Below are 27,395 nucleotides of genomic sequence, written 5' to 3' on the forward strand. Positions count from 1 at the left end.
CAAGTAAAGATAAAAGGAGTGGGCAATCAAACTGATGAGGTGATGGCCATAAACCTCATCAGTTTGATTACACTTTCTGTTCTCTAAAGCCTGTCATATACGAATTGCCATTGCCAGTGATATCTTAGGATTTATATGGCCCAATGCTGCGAACATCTTATCTGTAATTTAATCTGTTGCCCACTTAACGATAATGATAATGTCGATTGCAACTGGTCCGGCTCTAATCTAGGCCCGTATTCGACGAGTCCTCAGTAGATTTTCATTGCTCGAACGGATTGAGTGGCAGCCGGAAATCATTCGAAAGTGTACGTACGGCTGGTGTTTGGTATTCACCCGGGGGAGTAATGTTTATTACATTTTATTGCGGATTTATGGCCGTAGAAAGTAACTCAGATTTCCGTTTCAATTAAATTCCGTTGTTATAAAATTAGCCAGCACTTCCAGTTAAACGGGTAAATGTGATTTGCATAAGCGAACCGTTTTGCATCGAGTTAAATAACCTCCGTTTGGTTTATTGTGTAACAATAATAAAGAAAGGTTTACCAACAGCAAGTAAAATATTTTCATTGAGACTACTTTTTCAAATCCGTTGTACTACCGAAAACAGGTGGTCTTGAGCTTAAAGGCACCTTTAATATTACGCATACGCCACGTGCTCCGCCAGAAAAACTATAAATTAGTGCTTATTTCATATTGAGCCGCACAAAACACAGTTAACAGCGCTGCCCAACTGAAAGTTAAACGTAATTAAAATGGTTTCGACTTATTCAATAACAGGTGCTATTTCCGAAAGCTAGCACAAAAACGAATTTGAAATACCCTACCATATAGAGTTGATCACTTGACAGATATATGATGTCAATACTTCAATCAAGAGCTAGCACATGCGGCGTTCAAAAGTAATGAAAATCGTTAAGAACCCGCTGTAATGACACAATATCTTCATAATCTAATCTATACCAGTTCGATTCTTGGATTGCTCGGGATCTACGAATGCCAAAGACCGCCAGCCGATAAGCATTTCCCACCATAAAGAATCACAAGGTTCGCAGATTCTCGCCATCGAGAAATTCGAACATCTTATCGTAATCTCCGCACTCTTGAGAGGGCATACTAAACGCAATGCGAATGCACTTGCCAACCCGAAAAACGTGACGTTCGCTGACCGGCCTCAACTCCCCCGCTTTTGTCACTCGAATCAAGTCGAATCGAAACAAATCGAATTGAATTGAATTGAATTAAATGATATGTGTAATGCGCAGTGTGTAATGTGTGCTACCTGCTACCTGCTACCTGCTACCGATCTACGTTCGATCAACCTGCTGATCGGCACTTTGGCACTTGTTGCATCTTTTAATTGTTTTAGTTTTTATGCTGCCGCTGGCAACTCGCGTGATACCTCATACTTTGGGTCCCAGCCGCTTGGCTCCATTGTAGTCGCCGATTGTTATTGGTTCTCGTTCCGTTGGGAGGGTTCGCACACGTTCAGTCACTCAGCGATCGCCTCGAAGTGCGAATCGTCGTCGTCGCCGCCGTATTCATCAGTTCTCGGAGCCTTAGAACTACCAAGCCGAAAAATAGTGGCAAGAATTTACGGTTGTACTTCATAGGGCCTTAAAAAATTCTATAGTACAAGGAAAAGTATTTAGTGAGCTCTATAGCGAATTGGAAACAATTTTAAATTTGCAGTAAATTAACCATTGTTTTTATTTTATTGCATTAAATTCAAACTAAATACATATGTATCTAAAACTTAAAATTTATTACGAAAAAAAGTACTGTTACTTTCGTAACATTACTCTTATTGAAAAACTGTGTGCCTCAGAATATAGCATTCTCAGTTTACCAGTGATATTTCGAAATGCATTTCGGCCGGGTATCCAATTTTTTGATAGCAAGCAAAAGTAACTGGATAGGAAAGTGCACTTCGAAGTGGGTCAACAACTTCATAACTGCGCAAATGGATCAAGTGAATCTTCAGAATGAGTCAGTGGCCAACAAAGTGCAGGACGGCTAAAAAGCATTTGCCTGGTTTCTGAATTCATTAAATTAGTTATAATTAAATTTGTTATAATTATTTTACAGTTGGCGTGCCTTTTCTTTGTTGGCTAACAGAGCTCGTGCTAATTGTTGATTACATTATTTGATTTTGCTTGGCCTGCTGCAAGGTTAACTTAAATGATCTGGATAATTAAAGGCTGTCAGTCAAGGGCGCTTATAAAAGCCGTTCTGTGAAATGGGAATATGTGCATTGAACGGTTTAGATTATTTTATCCCATCTGTTGTCCCCATTTCCTCTTCAATCTATTATCGGTCACAAGTTCTGTCGGATGTAAACAAATCAATTCATTTGCACTTTGCACTACCCAAAACTTTGCCAAAATACTGTTATATACATATATACATCTATATATCCGGTAAAATCCCACATAGCTAATTTCCCTCTATAGCTGAATGATCTCTAGAATCTTATTTATTTAAGACCGCCAAGCATTGTAAAAAAAAGCTAGTTAAAAGGTATAGTTAGAGCCTGAGAAATGTGTAAAGTAATAGGCTCACTTTATTACAAATTCAAATAGTTAAATAGGAAATACGTGTGCACTTGCCGTGAAAATATGCCGCAAGGCACTTAACTATATAAATAACGAGTCTCTTAACCCGTCAAACCCTGAGTCTGAACTAAACAGCTGTCTTTCACTACCTTCAACACAATTTGTACATTTTTTAGCATTTATTGCACGTACTTTCCATTTATTTTAGGCACTTCCCCCAGTGACCATATTATGTCAAGTTCAAGACTGCGTACGCACATGCTCAGCTTGGAAAATTAAACAATTTATTTAAATTCGACTCTAGCAGTAGTGGGCTGCTCGGCTTCGAAGAGTGAATTGCAGTTTCTTTTTAAGAGTACAAAATAGCTCATAGTTACAGAAGATAACTCAATTAATAATCGTTCCATTAAAATAAACTTAGGTAAGGTGATGATAAACTCATTTGTCTCTCGAAACAAATAAATGGTGTAGAAAAGCTCTTGAAAAACTCATATAATTAAACCGTGACATTCATATCGTTGCCGTTTTGAAGTTTTAAAACCACCTTCGTTCACGCCTAACCCGTTAAACAATTGGCGTATGTGCAACTATAGCAGTAGTTATTGTGAAGAGCAACAAAATTTTACATTTTCAAGAGATAATGGAGTTTTTGCGTTTTTAAGAGAAACAAAAAGAGTTTAGTATAGATAAGTAAATGGCAAAATGACAAGATTATTTAAGGAATCAAATATAGTTTGTTGGATGTTCCCTGGCCAAAAGTACTAAACATAAGGGGTTTTCATTTTGTATTTAGCCGGCTCAATATGACGGCAAGCAAGCAACAAGAGGCCGAGGCCGAACATGATCCCCAAGTGGTGGTCACCCCTGGAGATGCCTCTCGCAGCTCTCGCCAAGATAGGGGCTTGTGGCGGGACTTGACTTCCTACTGGATCCTCGGTCTGTGCAACAACTACGGATACGTGGTGATGTTGAGTGCTGCCCACGATATTATCAAGCAGTTTAATCCGGTAAGCATTTTAAATACCATAAAAGGCCTTCATTAATTGTCAGTCTAAATAATTATTTATTTTTTAGAGTGATGACTCTGAAGAAAGCTTGTCGGGAAGAAATTGTCACTTGGTATCAACGGGGGCTATCTTGCTGGCTGACGTGCTGCCCTCATTATTTGTCAAGATTCTAATGCCATTCTTTCCATTTTGGGTCAAGTGAGTATATAGTATATCTTGTTTGCCTGAAATTAGATTAATTTTATTACTTTAAAATTAAAATTGATGTTTGATATTTTATTTATTTTATTATATTAGTTTTCGGATAGCTCTTGCCGTTGCCTTTTCAGCAGCTGGTTTCCTTCTGGTTGGATTCGCCAATGCCGAATGGATGGCTCTATTGGGAGTCATAATTACTTCAGCCAGCAGCGGCATAGGAGAGACCACTTTCTTGGCCTATTCCTCGCGATACAACAAGTGAGTTTGGGTAGTTAAAATACTGAAAAGAATCTCTTTACTTCCATATGTTTTCCTCAGGAATGTGATATCCACTTGGTCGTCCGGAACTGGTGGCGCCGGAGTAATCGGATCCTTGAGCTATGCCAGCTTGAGATCATTAGACTTCAGTCCCAGAGATACTATGCTGATTATGCTGATCTTCCCTGCGATTGAGGCCTTTGCCTTCTGGTTGCTACTTCGTCGTCCACAAATTGATATATTGCCGGTTACGACGGTTGAGTCCACGGAAGTCCTGATCAGCGATGAGAAGCCATTAGTTGGATTCAAGGAAAAGCTGTCCTATATTAAGCACCTATTCAAGTACATGTTGCCTCTTTGCCTGGTTTACTTCTTCGAATACTTCATCAATCAAGGATTGGTGAGTTTCATGTACTCTAAGCTTTAAGCTTTAGCTATTCCAACTTATGCAATTTCAATTCGTTCTTATCCATTTTTCAGTTCGAATTGGTGTACTTTGAAGATATATTCCTGGACAAAGACTCGCAGTACCGCTGGCTGAATGTGGACTATCAAATCGGAGTCTTTATTTCGCGCTCCTCGGTCAACCTTTTCCAGCTAGACAAGATCTGGCTGATGTCCATATTCCAGTTCGTCAACGTGGTCTACTTCCTCACCGAGGTCATTTGGTGGTACACCCCCAGCATCTGGATCGTGTTCGCCATCGTTCTGTGGGAAGGACTGCTGGGCGGTGGTGCCTACGTGAACACCTTCTACCGGATGTCCAAGGAAATCTCACCGGAGCGCCAGCAGTTCGCCATGGCCATGGTGGTTCAGTCGGACTCCTATGGCATTGCCCTGGCCGGATTCCTGGCCATTCCCGTGCACAACGCGATCTGTGGTCTTCCGGCCGCGGCCAGGAGCCTCGTTTGGTGATACGGATCGAGGATCAGAATCAGGATCAGATTATGCCTTTACTGTGTGCGTGTGTAGCTAATTAAGCGTGTGTGTCTGTGCATGTCCCTATAGTATTAATAGCTGGATCGCTGGGCTTCCGGTACCCAAAATCATCGTTTTATAGTTAGTATGCTTCTGTTAGACTACTACTTAAGTAAAGTTTAATACCAAAAATAATAATACATATATAATAATAATAATAATAGATGTGCATTTATGTCTTCTTGGATTATTCTGCTCAAGCTGCTCACGGTTAACCACTTTGATAAGCACACTGATGCCAGACAGAATATGCTCCATATGCTGTGAGTTTATTCAACTGACTCCAACAAAAAGCCTATTGAAGTGTACGTATTTACACTACCTACCTACCTAAACATTATAATTGCTGCGCATACTTTTGGTGGAGGAGCTGGGTTAGTAAATAAACTTGTTGCTAGTCGCTTCTAATTCGGTTTGATTGGTTTTAAATCGAACGCCAAACGTTCGGCTTGGAAGTGAAATGCCGGCTGAGACTGATTGGGAGATCGAAAAGCAAACCGATTCGGGGCGAGATGTTACGTGGAGCTCTCGCCGATTCAGTTGATCGGTAGCGGCTGTGCAAAGCAGTCGAATATTACGTGTTTGTCCAATTCGTGAGTTGAGTAACCAAAATGCGGGGCTTATCAGCGTTTCTGCTTTTGCTCTGCCTGCAACGGGTAAAGTCGGACGAATCTGCTGCAGCACGGCGTCCCAACATAATCATCATTATGGCCGACGACATGGTGGGACCAGTTTCGCCGTCATAAATCAACCCATTTCTAAAGCAAACAATCTCTCAGGGCTTCGATGATGTGAGCTTTCGAGGCGGCCGGGAGTTTCTAACCCCCAATATCGATGCCTTGGCCTATCACGGTCGTCTACTGGATCGCCTCTACGCCCCGGCGATGTGCACTCCATCGCGGGGAGCACTGCTCAGCGGCCGGTACCCAATACACACGGGTTAGTATCGTATATCTTTTTTTACTAGTGATTGTAGATAAATGACGGAAGTTTTCATTACCAGATTCCATCTTTCAAATTTAAATGTAATACTCGTATAAAATAACATATTTAAAATCGTTTGAAATGGTTATTTTTAACTAAACGAAAATGACTTTTCCAAATTAAGGTTTATTGACACAATTAGTTTATTAAAACCTTTTCTAATTTTGTAAGATACGTATTTGAGCGAGCCAAGGCAATTAATATATCGATTACCGTAGGTACTCAGCACTTTGTAATTAGCAACGAAGAGCCATGGGCCCTAACCCTCAATGCCACATTGATGCCGGAGATCTTCAAGGAAGCTGGTTACTCCACGAACCTGGTGGGAAAATGGCACCTGGGCTTCTCCCGCCCGGAATATACGCCCACTCGGAGGGGATTTGACTATCACTTCGGCTATTGGGGCGCTTATATAGACTACTTCCAGAGACGATCCAAGATGCCGGTGGCCAACTATAGCCTGGGCTACGATTTCCGGCGGAACATGGAGCTGGAGTGCCGGGATCGTGGGGTTTATGTAACTGATTTGCTTACCGCTGAGGCGGAACGTTTGATTAAAGGCCATGCTGGTAAGGAGCAACCCCTTTTCCTGATGCTCAGCCACCTGGCTGCCCACACGGCCAACGAGGATGATCCTCTGCAAGCTCCCGAGGAGGAGATACAAAAGTTTTCCTACATTAAGGATCCCAACCGAAGGAAATATGCAGGTAAATAAACTTTAAAAATATAATTTTTATTGTCAAACTTATTGTCACTTACCACAAAACTGATCTAATCGTCAGCAATGATCTCCAAACTGGACCAGAGCGTGGGCCGTATAATGAGCTCACTGGCCGCCACGGATCAACTGGAGAACAGCATTGTGATCTTCTACTCGGACAATGGAGCCCCTTCGGTGGGTATGTTCGCGAATACGGGCTCCAATTTTCCACTCCGTGGGCAGAAGAATACACCGTGGGAGGGCGGAGTACGGGTGGCTGGTGCGATTTGGAGCTCCAAGCTTCAGGCACGCGGCTCCATCTTCAGTCAGCCCTTATATGTGGCCGACTGGTTGCCAACACTTTGCCGTGCTGCAGGCATAAAGCTGGATAGCACCCTGAAACTGGACGGAATCGATTTGTGGGCCGAGCTATCCGGATCCGCAGATGCTCCCCACGTTCCTCGAGAGATTCTGCACATCTTGGACGACGTTTGGCGCCTGGCTGCTCTCCAATTGGGACAGTGGAAGTATGTGAATGGCACCACTGCCGCCGGTCGATACGACTCGTTGCTCACCTACCGGGAACTGGACGACCTGGATCCCCGCGAGAGTCGCTATGCGGTGACTGTGCGCAATTCCGCCACCTCAAGGGCCCTTTCTCGTTACGATTTGCGACGACTGACGCAACAACGGATTTCTATCACCCGTCGATTGGCTGCTGTGCGTTGTGGAGACCTCCAGAGGTCATGTAATCCTCTGTTAGAGGAGTGTTTGTACGACATATCAACGGATCCCTGTGAGCAGAACAATCTGGTTTACTCCGAGAAGCACTCCGATGTTTTGGCCGCCCTACGAAGACGTGTTCAAGAACTAAGAGCCAGTGCATCCCGCCCGGGAAATCGAGCCAGCATGCCGGAGGCAGATCCCACATTGCACACCTGCGCCTGGGAGTCCTTTGAAGTGCTGAAGCCAAAAATCGGTAAGTTCCTGTTAACGATCGGTACTCTAATACGGTTCTAACCGAGTATTTTATAGTTCCTTTGGAATGCGACTACGAAGGCATACCTTGTTAATAAGCCAAAAATAGAGAAATTAGGTAAAAGAGCAAGAAATGATTGCCAGTCTGCAAGCAGACAATGATGCAAATACATATTTCGTTTAAGTTTTTTAGTATAAATGAGAATAATGAAATAAATGAGAAATTAAAAATTTAACATTCTTTTAAGCAACTGAAAAATGTAAGAACATACTTAAATAATAACGGTTGTGCTGTAATCCATTTAACATTGCGTTAAACAGTTAAACAGTTCCGTAACATATGTTTGCTGTAACTCATATGGCAGCTCTGTTTCCTTATAATGTAAAATGTAAGCAAAATAACATTTTTGAATTTTATAATTTAAGTGCTTGGATGAAAGTATAAAATTGGCAAATGCTATCAACCTCGAAAAAAACAAATTATTCTAAATATAATTTTGCTTACAAAAAGCGTAGTTTACCACACTGGAATCTACGAAAACAGCTGATTAAAAATACACACACATCGATCAAAAAAGGGGGTTGATGAAGCCGGGTGACAGGATATAAATCATAAAACGAACCAAAAATTCGGAGATTGCAAAGGACTCGTAATGGAGGAACGCGCTGTGCTTGCCAACATTGCGTCTATAATCACCAAGGATTTGCTTATTGACCAGCCGTCCGTGGACATCAGTTCAGGCAGTTATCCACTGTTGTCCTTCGACGAGGACGACGATGAAGCTGAGATTTTCGCTTTGATGCAGCGGAAACGGGCGTTGGCATCCAGTCGGAAGCGCAGGATCTCCCAGGATCCGGAGGACCAGAAACAGGACCTAAAGCTGCCCAAGCTGGAGTGGCACCACCCGGAACTCAACCTCCTGCACCGCTACACGGATGCCCAGTTCGAGTCCTGCCTCCACATGCGCAAACTTACATTCCTGGTAAATATGGACAGGTGTTCAGAATCTACAAGGAATGTCTGGAACCTTTATAATTTATGAATACTTTATTTTCTTTGTTTTCAACAACGTTTATACGTTCTATTAAAATTATAATTTGTATAAAAAACCTAATCCTAAAATTACCACAAGCATGCAAATGCATAAAGTAAAAACATAAATGAAAGGCACAATTTATTTATTTCAGAAAATACAGCAAAACCTTGAGAAAACTTTATGCGGAATCGCGTTGCCAGGCTATCCTGCTCCGCCGGCGCAGACCATGGTGTCCTTGGCCCTGTGGAAGCTGTCCACCGACGAGCACTTCGAGGAAATCGCCCGAAAGTTTCGACTTCCCTGGGCTCTTTGCCAGCAGGTAGTGCGGGCATTCTGGCACTGCATCTCCGATAATTACGAGAGCTTCATCAAGTGGCCAAACTCACTGGCGGCCCAGCGGAGCACCCTGCAGGGGTACCAGAAATTAGAGCACTTGCGCTGTTTTCGGGAACTGTTCGGCATCATAACGCTGAGGCGTCTGGACGTATTTCTGGAGTCGGAGCACGCCGATGTGCCGGTGGTTCTCCAGTTAATTTGCAATGCCGAGCGGAAGATCGTCGACTGCTACGTAGAGCTGGCCATGGAGTACAGCTTCGAGGACTCACCCATTGGCCAGACCTTGGCCCTGAATCCAAGGACCATGCCGGCGGGCAGCTATCTCATCGGGAATGAGGTGTTTCCTCTCAAATCCTACCTGATGCGGCCCATTGAGGCCGAGTGCTTTCGCAAGGATGCGGTGTTCAATGAACTGCTACGTCCCGCCTTTCAGCTGGCGGAACAGGTACTGGATACCTTAGCCCGACGGTTCAATACCCTGTACGCCCTAGAGGCCCGAGATTTGAACGAGGTGCGCCTCATTGTGGAGAGCATCTGTGCGATGCACAACATATGCGAGGAGTACCTGGATGATGGACTGGAGGACCCTGGACATAGATCCTTTAGTTGGGGCGGGGTGGTGGCGGGTGTCAGGGGAAGCGAGAAGGACTCCAAGGGACTGCAGCGAAGGGTTGAGCTCCTTGATGAACTGGTGGCCATAGAGGCAGGCGAATAAAGTAGTGTTTCTCATAAAATGAATATTGCTTTCTATTATTTAAGGGCGCTTTTGAACTCTTATTTATAGTATTAAAGTGTGGATTGTCATACAGCAAACAAATAATTTAAATTATTATCCAATATATATAAAATATATATTTCAATTATATATCAGCTTAATATATTTATATATTTAAGTTAAGAAAAAAGTTTTCTCAAATTCAAATAATCTACATTATAGGTACATTTAAAAAAAAATGGTTTTGTTTCATTAAAAATCTTTAAAATTTGTTCTAAAACTTTTTTTTGACAATAGCTTAATTTTGATTATATGAGTATGATATTAATAATTTAAATAAGGGGTCATTTAAGGGTTAATATGCTGTTGCAGTTAACAGCGCTCTGTTATGTACAAGTTTTAACGATCTGGTAGCACAGCACTAGAATCAAAACAATTGCACGTGCGTTGTTTTCGAGAAAATGGATGAGCACGATATATTTAAATTGATTACGGCGGGCGTTCGCTTCACCAAGAAATCAAAGGTAAGTGTATTTGCTTAAAAGCAATGCTCACAAGTTGAATAAAACGGTTGCAGAAGGTGCCTCCCCAAAAAACAGCCCAACCGCAGCCGCGACTGGAAGTTTCTAAACATGAGAAGCCGGCAAAAAACGAAGAGTCAGATAAGGATGATGAAGACTCCACAGAATTCCGCCTCTTGGACGGGGCATTCAGCAATCAACCCAAACGCAAGAAGCCTAAGAAAGAGAAGACTCTGTCCCCCAAGGAATTAGAGCTTCAAAGGGCAGTCGATGAGGCGAACGAAACGCGGAAGCAGTACGGCATCAGTGTGTTGGGCAAGAATGTTCCCCCGCCAGTGGACAGTTTCGGTAGTCTGACTAAAGACTTTAAGATGCTGCCTCGCCTGCAGCAAAACCTACTGTCTCGCAACTTTGATCGCCCAACGCCGATTCAGATGCAGGCCTTGCCTGTGCTCCTCCAGCGACGGGCCCTAATGGCCTGTGCACCCACTGGATCCGGCAAAACTCTGGCCTTCCTCACACCCATCATCAATGGCCTAAAGGTGCACAAGACCAGTGGACTGAGGTCTCTAGTCCTTGCTCCCACCCGCGAGTTGGCCCAGCAAATCTACCGCGAGTGTGCGGAGCTAACCCGCCAAACGGGCCTGAGCACCCACTTCATCAGCAAGGTGAGCGAGGCCAAGCAGAAACATGGTGCCGAATGCAAGCAACGCTACGACATCCTTGTCTCCACGCCAAACCGCGTGAGGTTCCTCCTGCAGCAGGAGCCACCCTTGCTGGATTTGTCCCACGTCGAATGGTTTGTACTGGACGAGGCAGATCGCCTAATGGAGGAAGGGCAAAACAACTTCAAAGAGCAGTTAGACGACATATATGCCGCGTGCTCACATCCAACAAAGTGCGTGGCCTTTTTTAGTGCGACGTACACTGTGCCAGTTGCAAAATGGGCATTACGTCACCTCAAAAACCTAGTGCGCATCACCATTGGAGTGCAAAATAGCGCCACGGAAACTGTTCAACAGGAGCTGCTGTTCGTCGGATCCGAGGGCGGTAAGCTGGTGGCCATGCGAGACCTTGTGCGCCAAGGACTTCAGCCCCCGGTGCTCGTTTTCGTTCAAAGCAAGGAGCGCGCCAAGCAACTGTTCGAGGAGCTGCTTTACGACGGCATCAACGTGGACGTTATCCATGCCGAAAGGAGTCAGCATCAGCGCGACAACTGTGTGAGAGCGTTTCGAGAGGGCAGCATTTGGGTGCTCATCTGTACGGAGCTCATGGGCCGAGGCATTGACTTTAAGGGTGTCAATCTGGTGATCAACTACGACTTTCCACCCACCACCATCTCGTACATTCATCGGATCGGCAGAACAGGACGTGCTGGACGTCCTGGTCGGGCAATTACGTTTTTCACACAAGAGGACACATCAAATTTAAGAAGGTAACTCCACGCTACAAAACGAGCTATTAGCGACCGATTTAAAAACTCTTTCTTATCCCTCAGCATCGCGCTTATAATTAAAAACTCTGGGGGATCCGTTCCGGAATATATGCTGCAAATGAAGAAGGTTCGAAAATCGGAGGCCAAGATGCGAGCCAAGAAACCTTTGGATCGCGAAGACATATCGACCAAGATACGACCGGAGACGAAAAGCAACGAGAAGCACAAATCCGCTAAACTGAAAAAAGTTGAAAGAACCGAAAAATTGTTTAAAAATCGGAACGGCAATGAAAAAGATTCAAAGTCAAGGCAGAAAAAGCTGAGCAATATTAAAGCAGACCTCAAGCCTGCCGAAAAAAAGAAAGGAAATATGTCGAAAGCAAAAAGGAAAAATATTCCTACTTAATACGCGAAATTAAAGTATAGTGTATTAAAAAATGTATCTACTTTTTGACTTAACCGCTTTCATATTTTGTACGTTGTACTTAAAAATTTTTTTCGAATTTCGATTCACACTGAATCATTAAGGTAGCGATTATGTTTCAAATCAGATGATATCTTACCGAAAAACGATTTGGAAAGCAGTTTAATATAATTATACATAAATTTGAGACTGGAACTACCTACTGGGATTCGGGGCTCAATTACCTTCAGTCGGATATATGTATGTCTTTTAGGCTACCATTATTTAATGAAATATGTTATTAAATGTAAAAAAGAAATGGCTATTACCTTGGTTAGTTTTTATTTAGGAATTTATGCCGAATAGCTCTTGTACTTAGGCGCAACGACCAATAATATTTTCCAACACTACATGGTGTGCGTCTTTGGCTGAAAGTGTGGTATATTCCCGGTATATTTACCATATGTTTGGGTATTTATTGCATGGACTTGCATTTATTCTCTAGCTGGTGCGGTAAGGTCTCACGCAATTTCGACACGTCAGAATATTCTTGTGAATATTTGTTATTTGTGAAGATATTTGCACAGTTGTCGGCCTGCATTGGGAAAAAGTGGGAAGTACAGACACACGTACTTGCAGCCATGTCGCAGAACGTGGCCCTGCTGGGATTGGCACTGCTTGCGATTTCCGCCTCTATTCTCGCCCTGCCCGTAACGCAAAACAAGAAGGCTAACAAGGAGACGGAGTCCTCTACTCCGGCCACCGCCGACGTGGAAACGGCCCTGGAGTACGAGCGCTACTTGCGGGAGGTGGTCGAGGCCCTTGAGGCGGATCCCGAGTTCCGTAAGAAGTTGGACAAAGCGCCCGAGGCCGACATTCGAGTGAGTAGGACGCAGACTTCCCGGAACTATGTATTCCACGTCTCGAAACGCAACTATAGTCATTTGTTGCTAAATTGACATTACCTTTGCAGTAATACACCGATTAGTAGCAGATTCGTTTACATTCGGAGCTTATCTTACCAAAATGCATTTACAAATAGTCAGATAAAGACATTTCTGTTACCATAATCGTTGGATTGCTCGCCTTTTACCTAAATGTAAGCAGTCCAGCGTATTTCCTTAGAACTGTAACTGTAACTGTAGAACTGCAGGCAGTTAAAAAATGTAAAATATATACTTATCGTATATACATTTAAATGGAATTTATAATTTAAGTGCGCTTCGCTTTAACTATATTTTCTAATTAACATGTAAAGATGTAATTAAATAACCTTAAGTCTCTTTATTAACTGGATATGACACAAGCAGTTGCTTAATAATCAATTTTAATTTACAGAGTGGCAAGATCGCACAGGAGCTGGACTATGTAAACCACCATGTGCGGACCAAGCTGGACGAGATCAAGCGCCGCGAAGTGGAGCGTCTGCGAGAGCTGGCAAACCAAGCGTACGAGCTGTCCAACGACATTGACCGGAAGCACCTAAAGGTGTCTCAGCATCTGGACCACGACAACGAGCATACCTTCGAGATCGAGGATCTGCGAAAGCTCATTCAGAAGACATCCGACGATCTGGCCGAAGCGGACCGCAAGCGACGTGGCGAGTTTAAGGAGTACGAAATGCAGAAAGAGTTTGAGCGCGAGGCGCAGAAAAAGGAGATGGATGAGGAGTCGCGAAAGAAGTTTGAGGCCGAGATCAAGGAGAAGGAGCAAAAGCACAAGGACCACGAGAAGCTGCACCACCCCGGAAACAAAGCCCAATTAGAGGATGTGTGGGAGAAACAGGACCACATGGACAAAAACGACTTTGACCCGAAGACCTTCTTCTCAATCCACGATGTCGACAGCAATGGCTACTGGGACGAAGCTGAGGTTAAGGCTCTGTTTGTTAAGGAACTGGATAAAGTGTATCAAAGTGATCTGCCCGAAGATGATATGAGGGAGCGGGCAGAAGAAATGGAGCGTATGCGCGAGCATTACTTCCAGGAAACGGACACGAACCATGACGGCCTGATCAGCGTGGAGGAGTTCATGATGCAGACTAACAAGGAAGAATTCCAAAAGGACCCTGAATGGGAAACCATCGACCGACAGCAACAGTATACGCACGAGGAGTATCTGGAGTACGAACGCCGGCGGCAGGAGGAAGTGCAGCGCCTGATTGCCCAGGGCCAGCTGCCACCGCACCCGAACATGCCACAGGGATACTACGTTGCTCCACCACCAGGAGGAGTGGCCTACCAACAGGCACCACCAGGCGCCCAACTGCACTACCAGCATCCTGACCAAGTACACGCCCAGCAGCAACAGCAATACGCGCAGCAGCAACAGCAGTATGCCCAGCAATACCAGCAGCAGCAGTACGGAAACGGACAACAGCCGGTGCAGCTGCATCCCAACCAGGTTTACCAGCACGCAGGACAGATCCCCCAGCAACAGCAACCTGTTTACCAAAATCAGCCTGTGTATCAGCAACAGCAGCCAGTCTATCAGCAGCAACAGCCTGTGCAACAGCAGCAACAACCTGTGCAACAGCAGCAACAGCCTGTGCAACAGCAGCAACAGCCTGTGCAACAGCAGCAACAGCCTGTGCAACAGCAGCAACAGCCTGTGCAACAGCAGCAACAGCCTGTGCAACAGCAGCAACAGTCTGTGCAACAGCAGCAACAACCAGTACAACAGCAGCAGCAACCTGTGCAACAGCAACAACAGCTCAACAATCAGAGTCCTCCGCCCGTGCAAAATCAACAGGTGCCGGTGCAGCAACAACAGAAACAGCATCAAGAATCATCAAATCAGCAACACTAAGCATTCCCTTGCGAACGCATTTCTTTTGGGGCATGTAAGCAAAGCATTACACACTTCTGGTAACGAGAACACAATGTGATTGGACTGAAATAGCTCACCAAAATCAATATCACACTATAATTATGTAGCAAATTTACGAAGAAGTAACTGATTGTCGTAATGACTACCGCATTGTCTTTTACATTCTACTTCATTCTTTTTGTACTCTTTTTTCTCTTATCCCTTAGCTCTGCATTTCCGTCATGTAATTCTCTAACGAATTTTGTGTACATATGAGTTAATACCTGAACATCAAATACAAAATAAATGCAATGAAACGAAACCGTGCTGTGTTTATTGAGTCAGTCACAAATTAAACAAAGTTGCTTTTAGTTTACTGACATCACTGTTAGACATTGAAGGTATTTGGATCAAATCAAATTACAAAAAAAACTTGCAATATGGCTGACCACAAACCTCCGAACTGGATTATGACGGTGTTGTTGCTTGTGTGGAAAGACTTCTTAATGCTCAAAGCCCGCAGACGCTACATTCCCGTTCTTTTATTAGTGTTTGCCATCTTCCCTTTACTTTGTATGTGTCTTCGGCTTTTTGCGACATTCAAAACCAGTAAACAAATAAAGGAACCGAAACCAACTGCGCTGGGTCTTTCTAAATTTCCGTAAGTCTATCATGCATGTACTTCCCATTTATTTAAAGATACAACTTTATGTTGCTATTCCTATAGCTCATATATTTATTTCTCACCCAATACTAAATTGATCAAGTCAATTGTGGCAGAGCTTAAAGTAAATAATTCCAAAGGCTTTGAAAACAAGTACAAACTTAATAATGCGTTGGTTAATTTTTCGAAGAAATCCAAATCTGTGATTGGTATCGAATTTTCTGATAACTGGAATGAATGGCCTGATAAACTGTCTTTCACTCTTCGTTCTCCCCATACACTTGATTTTAAGGCCAATATTATGTACGCAGCAGATGGACACTATCCATTGTATAAAACCGGATTTTTAGCCATACAGCAGGCATTGAGCCAAGTTCATATCAAGCGTAAGCTTAAGGAAGTCAATAATACCCAGAAGGATCTCAACTTTCCACTAATCAAGGACCTTCCTTCCCCGCCCTTTTTTGAGGATACGCCATTAAAATTTTTGCCCCCTTTAGTTATTCAACTTGTTTTCCTCGTCTTGACTATAAATTTGACAAAGGTATCGGAATAATAGCTATATTGTTCAGATTATCCAAAGTTTCTCATACTCTATGTTGCAGACCATCGTCGAGGAAAAGGAGCTCCAGCTTAAGGTGACACTGATGCAAATGGGTGTGGGCTCTTGTTTGCAGTGGGTGGCGTGGTACATCCACACCTTCATAATTGGCCTTATCGGATTATTGATAATAACATTGCTCTGGAAACTCGTCCCACCAGAATCTGAGATATCCTTTCTGCCCTTCACCCACTGGTCAATGCTACTGGTCGTTCTGCTAGTCTTATTTCACTGCGCCATCTGCTTTGGCTTCCTATTGAGCAGTTTTTTCTCTACAACATATCGAATTATTCTGATCACGTTCTTGGTTATTTTGGCAACCCAATTACCCGTTATGATCATCCCATCCGTCGATAATTCGGTGGGACTTAGTATTTTCAGCAGCCTTTTTTATTTTTCTGGATTGGTTTCGCTAATGAACATTATTGTTAGTTGGGAGAACTATGGTGAAGGTCTGCAGTGGAGTAATCTCTTCGAGATTCCATGGCCGGGAGAAGCGATCAGCGCTGGCTATATCCTGCTGGTCATGCTATTGGTCAGCTTTCTTTTCTTGCTTCTTTGTCTATATATCGAGCAAGTCCGGCCTGGGCCTTACGGGGTTCCTCGTCCCTGGCATTTCCCGTGCACCTACTGCTGCTCCACAGACAGTTTCGTGCCCTATAGGGCGCTCTTTAATAGATTGTTCGGCATATACAAGGCGGCTCCAGATGAGGAACGTCCCGATCCCAAATTTATTGAGCCAGACCCCGTGGGCAAGATCGTCGGCGTTCAGATCAGAGGTCTCAGCAAGACCTTCGGCAAGGTGGATGTCGTGAAGAATGTTAGCTTCGAAATGTTCGAGGGACAGATCACGGTGCTAATGGGACACAATGGAGCAGGCAAGACCACACTGATCAGTATGGTGGCCGGATTCATTCCGCCAACTTCGGGGACGGCTGTCATAAATGGCTTTGACATTCGTCAGGAACGGAGGAAGGCGCAGCGCTGCATTGGTCTGTGCCAGCAGCACAATGCCCTCTTTAAGCACCTCAGCTCTTCCAATCACATTGAGTTATTCAGCCGGCTTCGAGGACTCCGGGGCGCAAAAGTCAAGGAGGAGGTGCAAAATTACCTGACGAAGCTTAATCTGGTGGACAAGAAGAGATCGGCAGCTCGGTATCTGTCCGGTGGAACCCAACGGCGTCTAAGTCTCGCCTGTTCTCTTTGCGGTGGAGTCAAGGTACAGTAGTCATGTAAACCCTTTTCAAACGAAAAACAAGAGAGAACGCTATAGTCGAGTTCCCCGACTATCTGATACCCGTTACTCAGCTAGTGAAAGTGCGAAGGAGGTCTTCAACACTGACAGTTTTTGGCGGTTTGTGGGCGTTAGAGTGGGCGCGGCAAAAAGTTTTTTGGCAAATCGATAGAAATTTACAAGACCAATACAAAAATGAAAAAATATCAAAACATTTTTCAAAAGTGTGGGCGTGGCAGTTTTGGGCGGTTTGTGGGCGTTAGAGTGGGCGTGGCAACATGAATCGACAAACTTGCGCTGCTTCTATGTCCCTGGAGTCTGTATGCTTAATCTCAACTTTCTAGCTTTTGTAGTTCCTGAGATCTCGACGTTCATACGGACGGACAGACGGACATGGCCAGATCGACTCGGCTATTGATCCTGATCAAGAATATATATACTTTATATGGTCGGAAACGCTTCCTTCTGCCTGTTACATACTTTTCAACGAATCTAGTATACCCTTTTACTCTACGAGTAACGGGTAAAAAAACCTATGCTAGTTTGTGACAACCTTTAACAAACACTTCTTTCGGCCTGAAGGGGCTGAATATATTTTGTACTTTTTTGTTCATGAAGCTTCAGCTTCGAACGCGTACAGCAGGTGCAATATATTAAAAAGTATAATAAACACATACACATACGTACATATATGGGTTAGGTTCTCATCTGCGACGAGCCCAGTACCGGATTGGATCCAGGCGCCCGGCGGGAGCTGTGGAGACTAATACTGGAGGCGAAGGAAGGATGTACCATACTCCTGACCACTCACCAGTTGGACGACGGAGAGGTCCTGGGTGATCGGATGGTCATCATCAACGATGGGCAGTTACGATGCATTGGATCGCTGCCATTTCTCAAGAAACTGGTAGATGCCAGCTGCTTGCTTACCTGCGAAGCCAGGAAGCGATGTGACGTGGAGCAGCTGACTGCCCTGATTTCTCGCCATGTGGGTAATATCCAACCGTTCAGTATCATGGGCCGAGATATTTGCTACAAGCTGCCTTTAAGCAAGTCAAATTCCTTTTCCTCGCTCTTCCGCGACTTGGAGCGCCAAATGAATACTTTGGGTGTTCGGGGTTTCAGCATGAGCTCAGTGAGCCTGGAGGAGATTTTCATGAGCTTTGGGGCGGAGGACGCCGATACTCGCAAAACGGGAGGTGCTGACAAAAGAGATGACGATAATGATGATCAAGGTAATGGGGAAGATGAGGATCGGGATGAAAATGTTCGCAGCTGTGGAAAGCAATGGAGAGCAATGATGACCAAGAAGATTCTGGCACTGTATGACAGCAAGGTAATGTGACCGACCACATTTTAGTTAATTGAACTTTGATGTATCTTCTACTTTGTACAAAGGTTTTCTTTATATTATTGATGTTGATTCCCATTGTTTACTATCTAACTATGCTGATATTGGCCAAGAACCATCAGGAGTTGGGCAGGCAGACCATGAACATCACCGAATACGGGAATGATAGGGCCACAATTTTGTTGTCAGTACCGGAAAAAAAGTCATATAAGGAAGAACGTCGTTTACAGTATATAGCGTCGTTGATCAAGGGAGAGTTCCAACTTAAGGTAATATCCGAACCAGTTAAGGACTTCGTAAAGAATGCCTGGAAGTCGAGAGAGGGCACACGCGAGATCATCTTCATGCCAATGGCTATCGACACTGAGGATCGGCTGGGTCTTATAGGCTGGGTCGGACCCATGCACTACGTTCATGCGGCGCCCATGATCCTTAATCTTGTCTACAATGCCATGGCGCGCGAGCTCATTGGCCCAAAAATAAACATAGAGGTTACTAGCGCTCCATTTATAGAGAAAAGTAAATTGAAGGGTTACACTCCTGAAATGCTAGAAGTTCCACTCTATGTCACTTTTTTTGTGGGGTGTGCCTTGGTTATTTTCTCGAATGCTGTAATCCAAGAGAAATTATCGCACATGAAGATGCAGCAGGAGGTTTCTGGTTTGGGGATGATCACTTACTGGCTGAGTCACCTAACCTTCGACTTTGTGGTCTATTTTATTTTGGTGCTGGCCCTGCTGCTTCCCCTGTACAGATATGGGCCCTGGTACCTTATGCTGATCGTGCTTTTGGTCACCGGACTTGCGGGTCTGATATTTACCTATTTCTTGATAGTTGCGCTTTCGGCCTCATTTCTAATCGTATCTTTAATAATATTTAGCAGTAAGATCAAATATTTCAATCAAACATTCATTCCAATTTTAATTAAAACCTCTAACTTTCTCTCAGGTCTTATAATAAGGTCATTTGTTTTGCTTTTCGGAGTGTTCGCGCCAAAATATGAAATCTTATATGTATTAATATATGTTTGCAACTTGCATCCCATCGTAGCCTGCTCTCAGAGCATTATAAAAGTTCTCGGCTACAATAACCAGTGCGGGTCCTACATTTCGGAAACAAATGAAGCTTCTGACCAAGTGAATTGCATAAACCCAGTTGTATTCGTAGATCCACGATGTGTGTGCAAAAGTGAGTCTTGAAGAACGTAGTGCTAGTTCACAATAATTCAAATTATTTGTAACAGATCCCTTGATCTGGCCTGAGATGCTGATTATGCTTTTGGAGGCCATCATAATATTTATGTTGATAATGTTTTTAGAGTACGGCAGCTGTATTTGGTACAGATGTATAGGGTGCTGCAGAACCAGGTCACAGAGCTCAATTGAGGATCCCAAAGTGTCTAGAGAGGCCGAGAAAATAAGAGCTATGGATGCTGATCAAATACGATCGCGGGCATTGGTCGTTAATGAGGTTTCAAAGAAGTATTGCTGCGGTCCCATAGCAGTCAATAACATTTCCTTTGCTCTGAAACCGTGAGTGTACTTATTTTCGTAAAAATTAAAATTTCATTTTTGTTTTACGAACTGAAAGAAGTGCATATATTTCAGAAAACATTGCCTAGGACTTCTTGGGCCCAACGGCGCTGGAAAAACCAGCACGTTCAAAATGATAGTTGGCGAGCACGTGATCGATAAAGGAAACATATATATCGCAGGCTATAGCATGAAAATGAATCGGAATAAGGCGATGAAGGAAATCGGCTACTGCCCCCAATTTGACTCATTTTTCGAGTTTCTCACCGGGCGCCAACTTCTAAAAGTGTTCCTTCTGTTAAAGGGCTGTTCAAGCAAACACTTGAATGAAAGATGTGAACAACTGAGCGATCAGTTCGGGTTCAGGAAGCACTTGGATAAAAGGGTAAGGGTACACGGAACATGACTTTGGTTAATCAATGGAATAGATCAATATGTTCATGGCCACCTCAGATTACTTACTACAGTGGAGGCACGAAACGCAAAATCAACGCTGCAGTTGCCTGTGGGGCAACCTCACTTATTTGTTTGGACGAGCCCAGTGCTGGCGTGGATCCCGCATCGCGACGACACGTTTGGAATATTATCAACGAGGTGGCTCAGCAGGGCAAAGCCGTCTTGCTTACCTCCCATAACATGGACGAGATAAACGCCCTTTGCTCGAAAAGCGTTGTCCTGGTGGACGGCAGCATATACGCCATGGGATCGAATCAGCACGTCAAAAACAAAATATGCAAGGGAATGGTGCTCAAGTTGGTTGTAAATGAAGAGCCCGATAAGTAAGATTTAAACTTGATTAGCGAATTTGTATCTGTATACGATCCTTTCAGAATGGTGGCGATGTTCACTAGAATTGAGGAGGACATCAACAAGTCCTATCCCAAGGTAGAACTAAAGTAAGTATGATTTTTTTTAAATTACCCTCAAGTTCAATTTATATCACATTAATAAGTTTTTGTTTCTTTTTAAAATTTATATATATGATCGTACGGGATTTTCATACATTATTTTCTTCTAGAGAAAAGTACGAGTTTAGTGGCAGGCTAACATATTTAATTCCCGAAGGCACTAGTTGGTCGCAGATTTTTGAATTCGTCGAAGGCAATCGCAGGTCCTGGAAGCTGACCGACTATTCCCTATCACAGCCATCTTTGGAAGACGTATTTGAAAAGATTGCTGAGGAGAGAATAAAAAAGAAGTAGAAGCCTCAGTATACAATACATAGCTCTTCTCCAATTACAGACGAAGGGTCAACATATTAATTATTGGTAATTATAAACAGGGTTGTCATTTATCTACTATATCTCACCCAAGGACAAGAATGTTTCGGCCAAGACTTGCACACAAAAATTGTTCACAGCTACTGCAAATGAAGTGAACAATAAAATACAATGTTTGTATAATGTTCGCATTTAATATAAGTTGGCTTAGATTCATAGATAAGTAGGTATCATTTTTAAAAAGAAAAAATGCTTAAGAGGGTTAAGCAGACTTGTAACAATTTCGGTCAGATAGATGCCTGGTAAATCAATAAAAATATTAACATGTTTGTTTACAGCATTAGTTGGGATATAAATAGTGCAAAGCAGTTTGATTTGGTTTGATTTTGTATTGAAATAAAGAAGTACAGGTATACGAGCACCAAACGAGGCATAAATGCGATAAAGCGTGTATAAAAATACATATTTGCTTTAATGTGAGCTAGTCAAACTACTGTTTGTTTGACTTAACAGAACAGTTTTCTTCAAGTAAAGAAGTAAACACCAATTGTTGTAATTACCTATTTTGCGTTCGAATAACAAGTCTTGTATTTTTCCATACCGTCGACGAAAAAAGCAAGAGTATTGGTGCGAGTAGGGCTATAAATTGGCTGGCAACGCCTTCAAACGGCACACAAATCTTAACGTACCAGACGTCCAACCTCATTCAAAATGAGGCTACTACTTTCTACGACTTTTGCAGTGATGGCCTTTTGCTGCCTGTCTTTTGTTGAGTGCTCCTTGTCGGACGACACAGGAACCACTACTGGGAAGGGCACTGGAACTGGAACTGGTACTGGGACTGGGACTGGTACCGGCACCGGAACAACCACCACAACGACAACTGTTGATCCGACAACCACCACTACCACCACTACGGATGCGCCCGAGCACCACCGAAGAATACATCGGCGGAGAAGGCGCATCCTCAGGAGAATTCGACGCAGGCGCCTAGAAGCCGAGCGAAGACGCCGAAGGGGCTAGTCTGTGAAAAGTTTACAATATATTTCTGAAGGTCTGCAGACATGTTCGTCTCGTTTCGCTGTTGTTCCATAAACAGCCAGCATCTTGTTCCGAAATAAATTTAAAGTTTTTAAAAACAAATTTCTAAAATTTTCGATTACGCTGCGAACCCATGTGTGCATTGGACAGAAAAATATGTAAAGCAATTCCATATTTAACATGTCCTTTAGGTCGATCGATTAAATTACCTATAACACGACAAGGTATATTGAAAATATATTAAAAATATAGTAATACGAATCGGCTGTTTTTAATTTCACCTCAGCATAAGTATTAAACAGAATTTTATTTTATAAAATCTTATTGAATGCTTTCTATTTTAGTCATAAGCATCTGTCTAGCATAGTTTGGTGCTCTGAAGAAGTAGCAAGGACGAAAAGAAAGCGCTCAATGTGAGTGTGTCGATAAATTAGGATATAAAGTTATTGCTCAGATTCTTGGTGTCTGCAATTAGATTTCGACAAAAGGTGGAAGTATATGTACGTTGCAGACCTTAACCCAGAAGGACCGGCATTCACCAGGCCCGTCGGCTCTTACTTGACGATGACCCATTACAAAGTCAACACGGTGCTATAAAGGTACACATTGAGGACGCGCAGCTGCTTTCACTTATGGTGCAGGATGAGGAAGACCCTTTCGGCGAATTCTGGTATTTTCGAGTGGCAATCTGTTTCACAAGGGAGTCCTGTCTCAAATCGATTCTGCCACGGTATTCCAATCTCTTGTAAAGGAATTCACCTGACAGCTAGCTATAATACGGAGCATGAAGTACACCTTTATCTCCATCTCTTATCCAATTTGCTACTGAGACTTGACATCCAATCTTTGTATGTGTGTAAATGCCTAAGGTGCAAGTAATATAGTAATTGGTAATTCAATGATCACTTTTTGCTTTATTGCTCCAAATACCAATCAATTGCCAATTACTCTTCATCTCTGAAGAAAGCGAACATCATTTACTATCTTTTTTTAATTAATATATAATATATTATATTTTTTTTGTAACTTTAAATCAATTTTAAGAGTTAAGTTTTCCTTATTTGTTATAAACAACTGTTCTGTTTGGTTGTCAGCGAATTTCAGAGCCACCTCATTCCATATAGTTGGCTTCACGTTTATTTCAATTCATTGATTAGGCAAATGCGTTCAATTTTCGATTGGCTCTTGATCAATGAAGCGTTAAATATAGTTACATAATATATCTTTTGTGGCGCCCCATCATCAATATTGGAAAGTGCACTTGCAAGCTTAAAAATAACAAGAAAAACAATTGAAATGCACAATAAAGTGTGCAACGTGAGAACGGTTTACTGATGGGAGTGGCGGCAGGTTGATGGGAGGGAAAAAAAATCGGAAAGGTCGGAAGGAAAAAGGTTATCCTGAGAGCCAACAGCGAAAAGCAAATGTTTCACTAAGACTCACCAAGAAAAAGTGGCAGGCCCCACAAATACTCTAAATGGCGGAAGGGTATATGGCAAAAAGTTGAACAACAGCCTATTATTTTCGGACTCAAATTAATATTGGTTTTGCAACTCATACCCAATACGAAATATCTTTTTTATGTTCAATTGCTATTTATTGATATTGATATTATTAATACTATATAATATCAGCCAGGAACATAACCTAGTGCTAAAATCTTCCTTGTCCTTCTATTTCTTGAATAGGGTATAGCCACGTGGGTCCATTTGTAAGTCCTCTGCGCTGGTAGATATTTGCGCTTTTCTCTGGCTTTTTGCCCTTCAATGTCTGTGGCTTCAACTCCATTCTCTATTATTGTTTTCTTTATTTGAATTGCAGTACGTGTTTGCACCTAGGGCACTTTGTGTTCCTGCCACTGCTGTTTACATTTTGGATGCTGTCGGAGCAGCTGCGTCCAAAGGGTTGAGCTCCGCATTCGCCGCTTCGCCGGCAACTTCCTCCATTCGATGTTTGCATTATTATTATTTCGTAAGCCTTGTTCCGACGCTCACAATTGTTGACCGCATCAGTTGGACCCATTTCATGGGCGTGGGGCTCGAGGGGAAGTGATTCTGGAGTGCCGCCCCCTCAATCAGGCGTCATTTTCATTAAAATAATGTTACAATTGTGCCCCAAAATGGGTCGAGTTCCGGTTTTGGGGTCCTTACTCGACACAGGACAGAATCGACTGCCATCTGCGGTTAACCGCTTAGCGATGCCCATCATCGGAAGGCTGCACATATGCCATCATGTCCTGCGGCTACGCGTGTCCCTCGCTCCACCTTTCATGCCTTCCCTCGCCACATTTGTAACTTGCCGTATATACTCTATATAACCTATAATACCCTGACCCCTGGACTACGTGTGTGTGCTTACGAGTGCGTATAATTGAGTTAGTGTGATTTCTATAATCAGCATTCGCACTATACCAAACCATTCTGAAGTATCTCTGTTCTGGGCACAGGTAATCTCTGGGGGGAAACACAGTTTTAAATTATATTATAAATTCTATAATTTGTTCTTGAAGCCCAATTTCAAAGACTAAACTAGTTATGCAATCGATTTTAAAATTTAAATACTTTAACAACTGGAAATGTACTTAGTTGTCTGTATGACATCAAAATGTAAACGAAGTCTTGTGCCAATGGCAAAAGCATTTGAAAAGTGTATGAATGGTATTTTATCAGTCTATCCGTGGCCCCTCCATTTGATATTTGTGCATAGCGATCCATTCAAGCGTTCACAGGGCACTGAATAATTTATTTTGGTGGAGTGATGTTTGGATGCAAAGAGTTCATAGGTGAGGATTCCGGGTACATAGCATAGCCATCGGCATTTCACCGTGCTGACATTGTCGCCCCGAGTGGATCACGTGGTTTATTAAATAGATTACTGTTTTGTGCCCTCGATTCTGAAATGCTCATCGTGCTTGTCAAACATTGAACGAAGACTAAGGCATAAACAACTTCATATTTCATAATTTGACATGTCGAAAAAATAAAAGAAAATATATTTTATATACCGTGTATTAACACGTATTAACTGATATTTAAATATTTCAATATTTGTTAATACATTTTATCGGTAAGCTTGTGGAATAGCTCTTATCTCTCAGTGTATGCATGTAGGACTAGTGATGGCGTCACATTTGGAGGAGAAATCGTATGCATGACGAATTTTTGACGGTCCGCTGCGGTTTTTTGTCATTTTTGACTTCGCTGAACCCTCAAAGGCATAAATATTATATGTACATATGTAAATCATCGGGTCAATTATAGATGAAAATGAGAAGGCTAAGAATTTTATTAAAATTTGTACGGGAGGGTAAAATAGAGAGTGTGACTTAAATGGTTTTGGCTTTCAAAACATACAGATTTAAATCAGATTAGCAATAATTGTAATTAGGCAATAATAACCGATTAAAAAAACTATGTGGCGTCCATAACCGTGAAATACCAATAAATATTATCTCCTCCTTTGGCGCATCATAGAAAAATTGCAGTGACCGGATCATTTTATCAATATTTCTGTATTGACAGTGGAGAGCAATTGATGTCAGTGACAAAAGGGAAATACCATCAAGCAAGTCAAGCTGCCATCGAGGCTTGTCCATTGCTCTCTTCCCCCTGGTTTTCTTCATTTTTCCACTGTCCCCTTGTTATTTCTTAAACTGACAAAAATTGTTGAGTCTCTTGGTGTTTCAGAAGGCAAAATTGTTTTATTGTACCGCAATACATGGCTTGATGTAAATAATGCTGATTCTGAAATAAAATATTGTAAGGGTAAATTATATTTTGGTAATAAAACGATTAACGATTATCATTATATAGGGAATTCTATTTTTTATGTTGGTAACAATAGTTTGATATGCTTTTTGCTGTGCACTCCTCGCCTTGTTATTGCACTGTGATTCCTTGTTGCTGTTTGCGGGGGATTATTGAATGCGAATAACCTGACCCAGTGGCTTCTCCTTCAACATCCTCCAACGCCATTGATGCTGCTGTCCTGCGGATGTCCACTTTCGCCTCGAATCGCTTTTTGTGTTTACTCGCATTTCCTGCACATTTCCGGCTCAATGGGAATGTGGCAAACTGTTCCCCGATGTTCGCAGAAGCATGAGAAATTGTGGCCATGATTGGTAAAATACCTTGGGTTCTCAACGGTATTCCTGCGACGGGCTTAATTTAGATTGAGGTGCAATTGGTTTCGTTTCTGCTGGGATATTTTGTGTTAATTTTGATGTCACAGATCGCAAGGGTTCTTAGTCCTTCTGGTCTAAGTTAATTTAAGAACTAGCTTTTAATTGGTTGTTCATACCTGTTTACTTTCTTACCTTTAACTAAAATACTGTCATGCAAACGCGTTAAATTTCATGGTAATTCTATAAATTATGGCCATGCCCGTCTGTCCGTTTGTCTGTCTGTCCGAATGAGCGTCAATATCTTAGGAACCATGGCGGGACATTTATATCTATATACCAATAATAATGTTGAATGTTAAATGAGTCGAGATAGTATCCGATAACTCGACTCTACTGCAGAGGTATACAATCTTCGGCTTTCAGTAGCTAGCTTCCGCTCTTGTTTATACAATAATTAATTATTGGATTGAATTTTCATACTTAACATGACTTAATAAATTTATTGCAAGGACATTTAAACCCTGCACAAAAATCCTATAGAATGCGAGTCATGTGTCCCCTTACTTTCTGTACCTGTTACTTTTTCCTTTAGCAGGTGCAACTGCGCGCGACAATGTTTGCAGCATATTTTATGTGTCTTTCCATCCGTTGATTGAGTTGACTCTTTCTCTGCCATCTCCCATCACCCATACGCCACGTTACCGCTTCACCTTGAA

At 42.7% G+C, this 27,395-nt stretch overlaps 7 protein-coding genes across 10 annotated transcripts; all 7 read left to right on the plus strand.

Annotated features, from left to right (window-relative positions):
• Positions 1–247: 247 nt before the first annotated feature.
• On the plus strand, positions 248–5,157 carry LOC6534283 (battenin). 3 transcript variants are annotated; one of them, XM_015195056.3, is made up of 6 exons: positions 248–308; positions 3,349–3,562; positions 3,630–3,760; positions 3,860–4,018; positions 4,079–4,418; positions 4,499–5,157. In XM_015195056.3, the coding sequence occupies exons 2-6, from the start codon at positions 3,359–3,361 to the stop codon at positions 4,931–4,933; spliced, it is 1,269 nt and encodes a 422-aa protein (XP_015050542.1). In that variant the 5' UTR covers positions 248–308; positions 3,349–3,358; the 3' UTR covers positions 4,934–5,157. The 3 variants fall into 3 exon arrangements, with proteins under 3 accessions (XP_015050542.1, XP_015050543.1, XP_002094964.1); XM_015195057.3 differs by lacking the exon at positions 248–308 and adding an exon at positions 1,478–1,599; XM_002094928.4 differs by lacking the exon at positions 248–308 and adding an exon at positions 1,478–1,586.
• Positions 5,158–5,542: 385 nt separating this feature from the next.
• On the plus strand, positions 5,543–7,894 carry LOC6534284 (arylsulfatase B). Its single transcript, XM_002094929.4, has 5 exons — positions 5,543–5,718; positions 5,776–5,935; positions 6,199–6,687; positions 6,763–7,659; positions 7,716–7,894. The coding sequence occupies exons 1-5, from the start codon at positions 5,608–5,610 to the stop codon at positions 7,751–7,753; spliced, it is 1,695 nt and encodes a 564-aa protein (XP_002094965.2). The 5' UTR covers positions 5,543–5,607; the 3' UTR covers positions 7,754–7,894.
• Positions 7,895–8,199: 305 nt separating this feature from the next.
• On the plus strand, positions 8,200–9,769 carry LOC6534285. The gene is made up of 2 exons (XM_002094930.4): positions 8,200–8,641; positions 8,847–9,769. The coding sequence occupies exons 1-2, from the start codon at positions 8,312–8,314 to the stop codon at positions 9,744–9,746; spliced, it is 1,230 nt and encodes a 409-aa protein (XP_002094966.1). The 5' UTR covers positions 8,200–8,311; the 3' UTR covers positions 9,747–9,769.
• Positions 9,770–10,141: 372 nt separating this feature from the next.
• Positions 10,142–12,144, plus strand: LOC6534286 (probable ATP-dependent RNA helicase DDX52). Of its 2 annotated transcripts, none has more exons than XM_002094931.4 (3): positions 10,142–10,270; positions 10,324–11,702; positions 11,766–12,144. In XM_002094931.4, the coding sequence occupies exons 1-3, from the start codon at positions 10,208–10,210 to the stop codon at positions 12,106–12,108; spliced, it is 1,785 nt and encodes a 594-aa protein (XP_002094967.1). In that variant the 5' UTR covers positions 10,142–10,207; the 3' UTR covers positions 12,109–12,144. The 2 variants fall into 2 exon arrangements, with proteins under 2 accessions (XP_002094967.1, XP_015050544.1); XM_015195058.3 differs by having other exon boundaries at positions 10,171–10,270; positions 10,327–11,702.
• A 469-nt stretch (positions 12,145–12,613) lies between these two features.
• Positions 12,614–15,235, plus strand: LOC6534287 (nucleobindin-2). The gene is made up of 2 exons (XM_002094932.3): positions 12,614–12,986; positions 13,444–15,235. The coding sequence occupies exons 1-2, from the start codon at positions 12,747–12,749 to the stop codon at positions 14,911–14,913; spliced, it is 1,710 nt and encodes a 569-aa protein (XP_002094968.3). The 5' UTR covers positions 12,614–12,746; the 3' UTR covers positions 14,914–15,235.
• A 118-nt stretch (positions 15,236–15,353) lies between these two features.
• Positions 15,354–21,711, plus strand: LOC6534288 (phospholipid-transporting ATPase ABCA1). The gene is made up of 11 exons (XM_002094933.4): positions 15,354–15,574; positions 15,641–16,121; positions 16,183–17,397; positions 18,113–18,748; positions 18,811–19,645; positions 19,712–19,951; positions 20,007–20,295; positions 20,371–20,680; positions 20,749–21,074; positions 21,126–21,191; positions 21,314–21,711. Exons 1-11 carry the CDS (start codon positions 15,354–15,356, stop codon positions 21,495–21,497), a joined length of 4,803 nt encoding a protein of 1,600 aa, XP_002094969.2. The 3' UTR covers positions 21,498–21,711.
• A 473-nt stretch (positions 21,712–22,184) lies between these two features.
• Positions 22,185–22,658, plus strand: LOC6534289 (period clock protein). The gene has a single exon (XM_002094934.3). It carries the CDS (start codon positions 22,227–22,229, stop codon positions 22,536–22,538), a length of 312 nt encoding a protein of 103 aa, XP_002094970.1. The 5' UTR covers positions 22,185–22,226; the 3' UTR covers positions 22,539–22,658.
• Positions 22,659–27,395: the final 4,737 nt, after the last annotated feature.

The sequence above is a fragment of the Drosophila yakuba genome, chromosome 3L (genome assembly GCF_016746365.2).
Source record: "Drosophila yakuba strain Tai18E2 chromosome 3L, Prin_Dyak_Tai18E2_2.1, whole genome shotgun sequence".
Taxonomy (NCBI): Eukaryota; Metazoa; Arthropoda; class Insecta; order Diptera; family Drosophilidae; genus Drosophila; species Drosophila yakuba.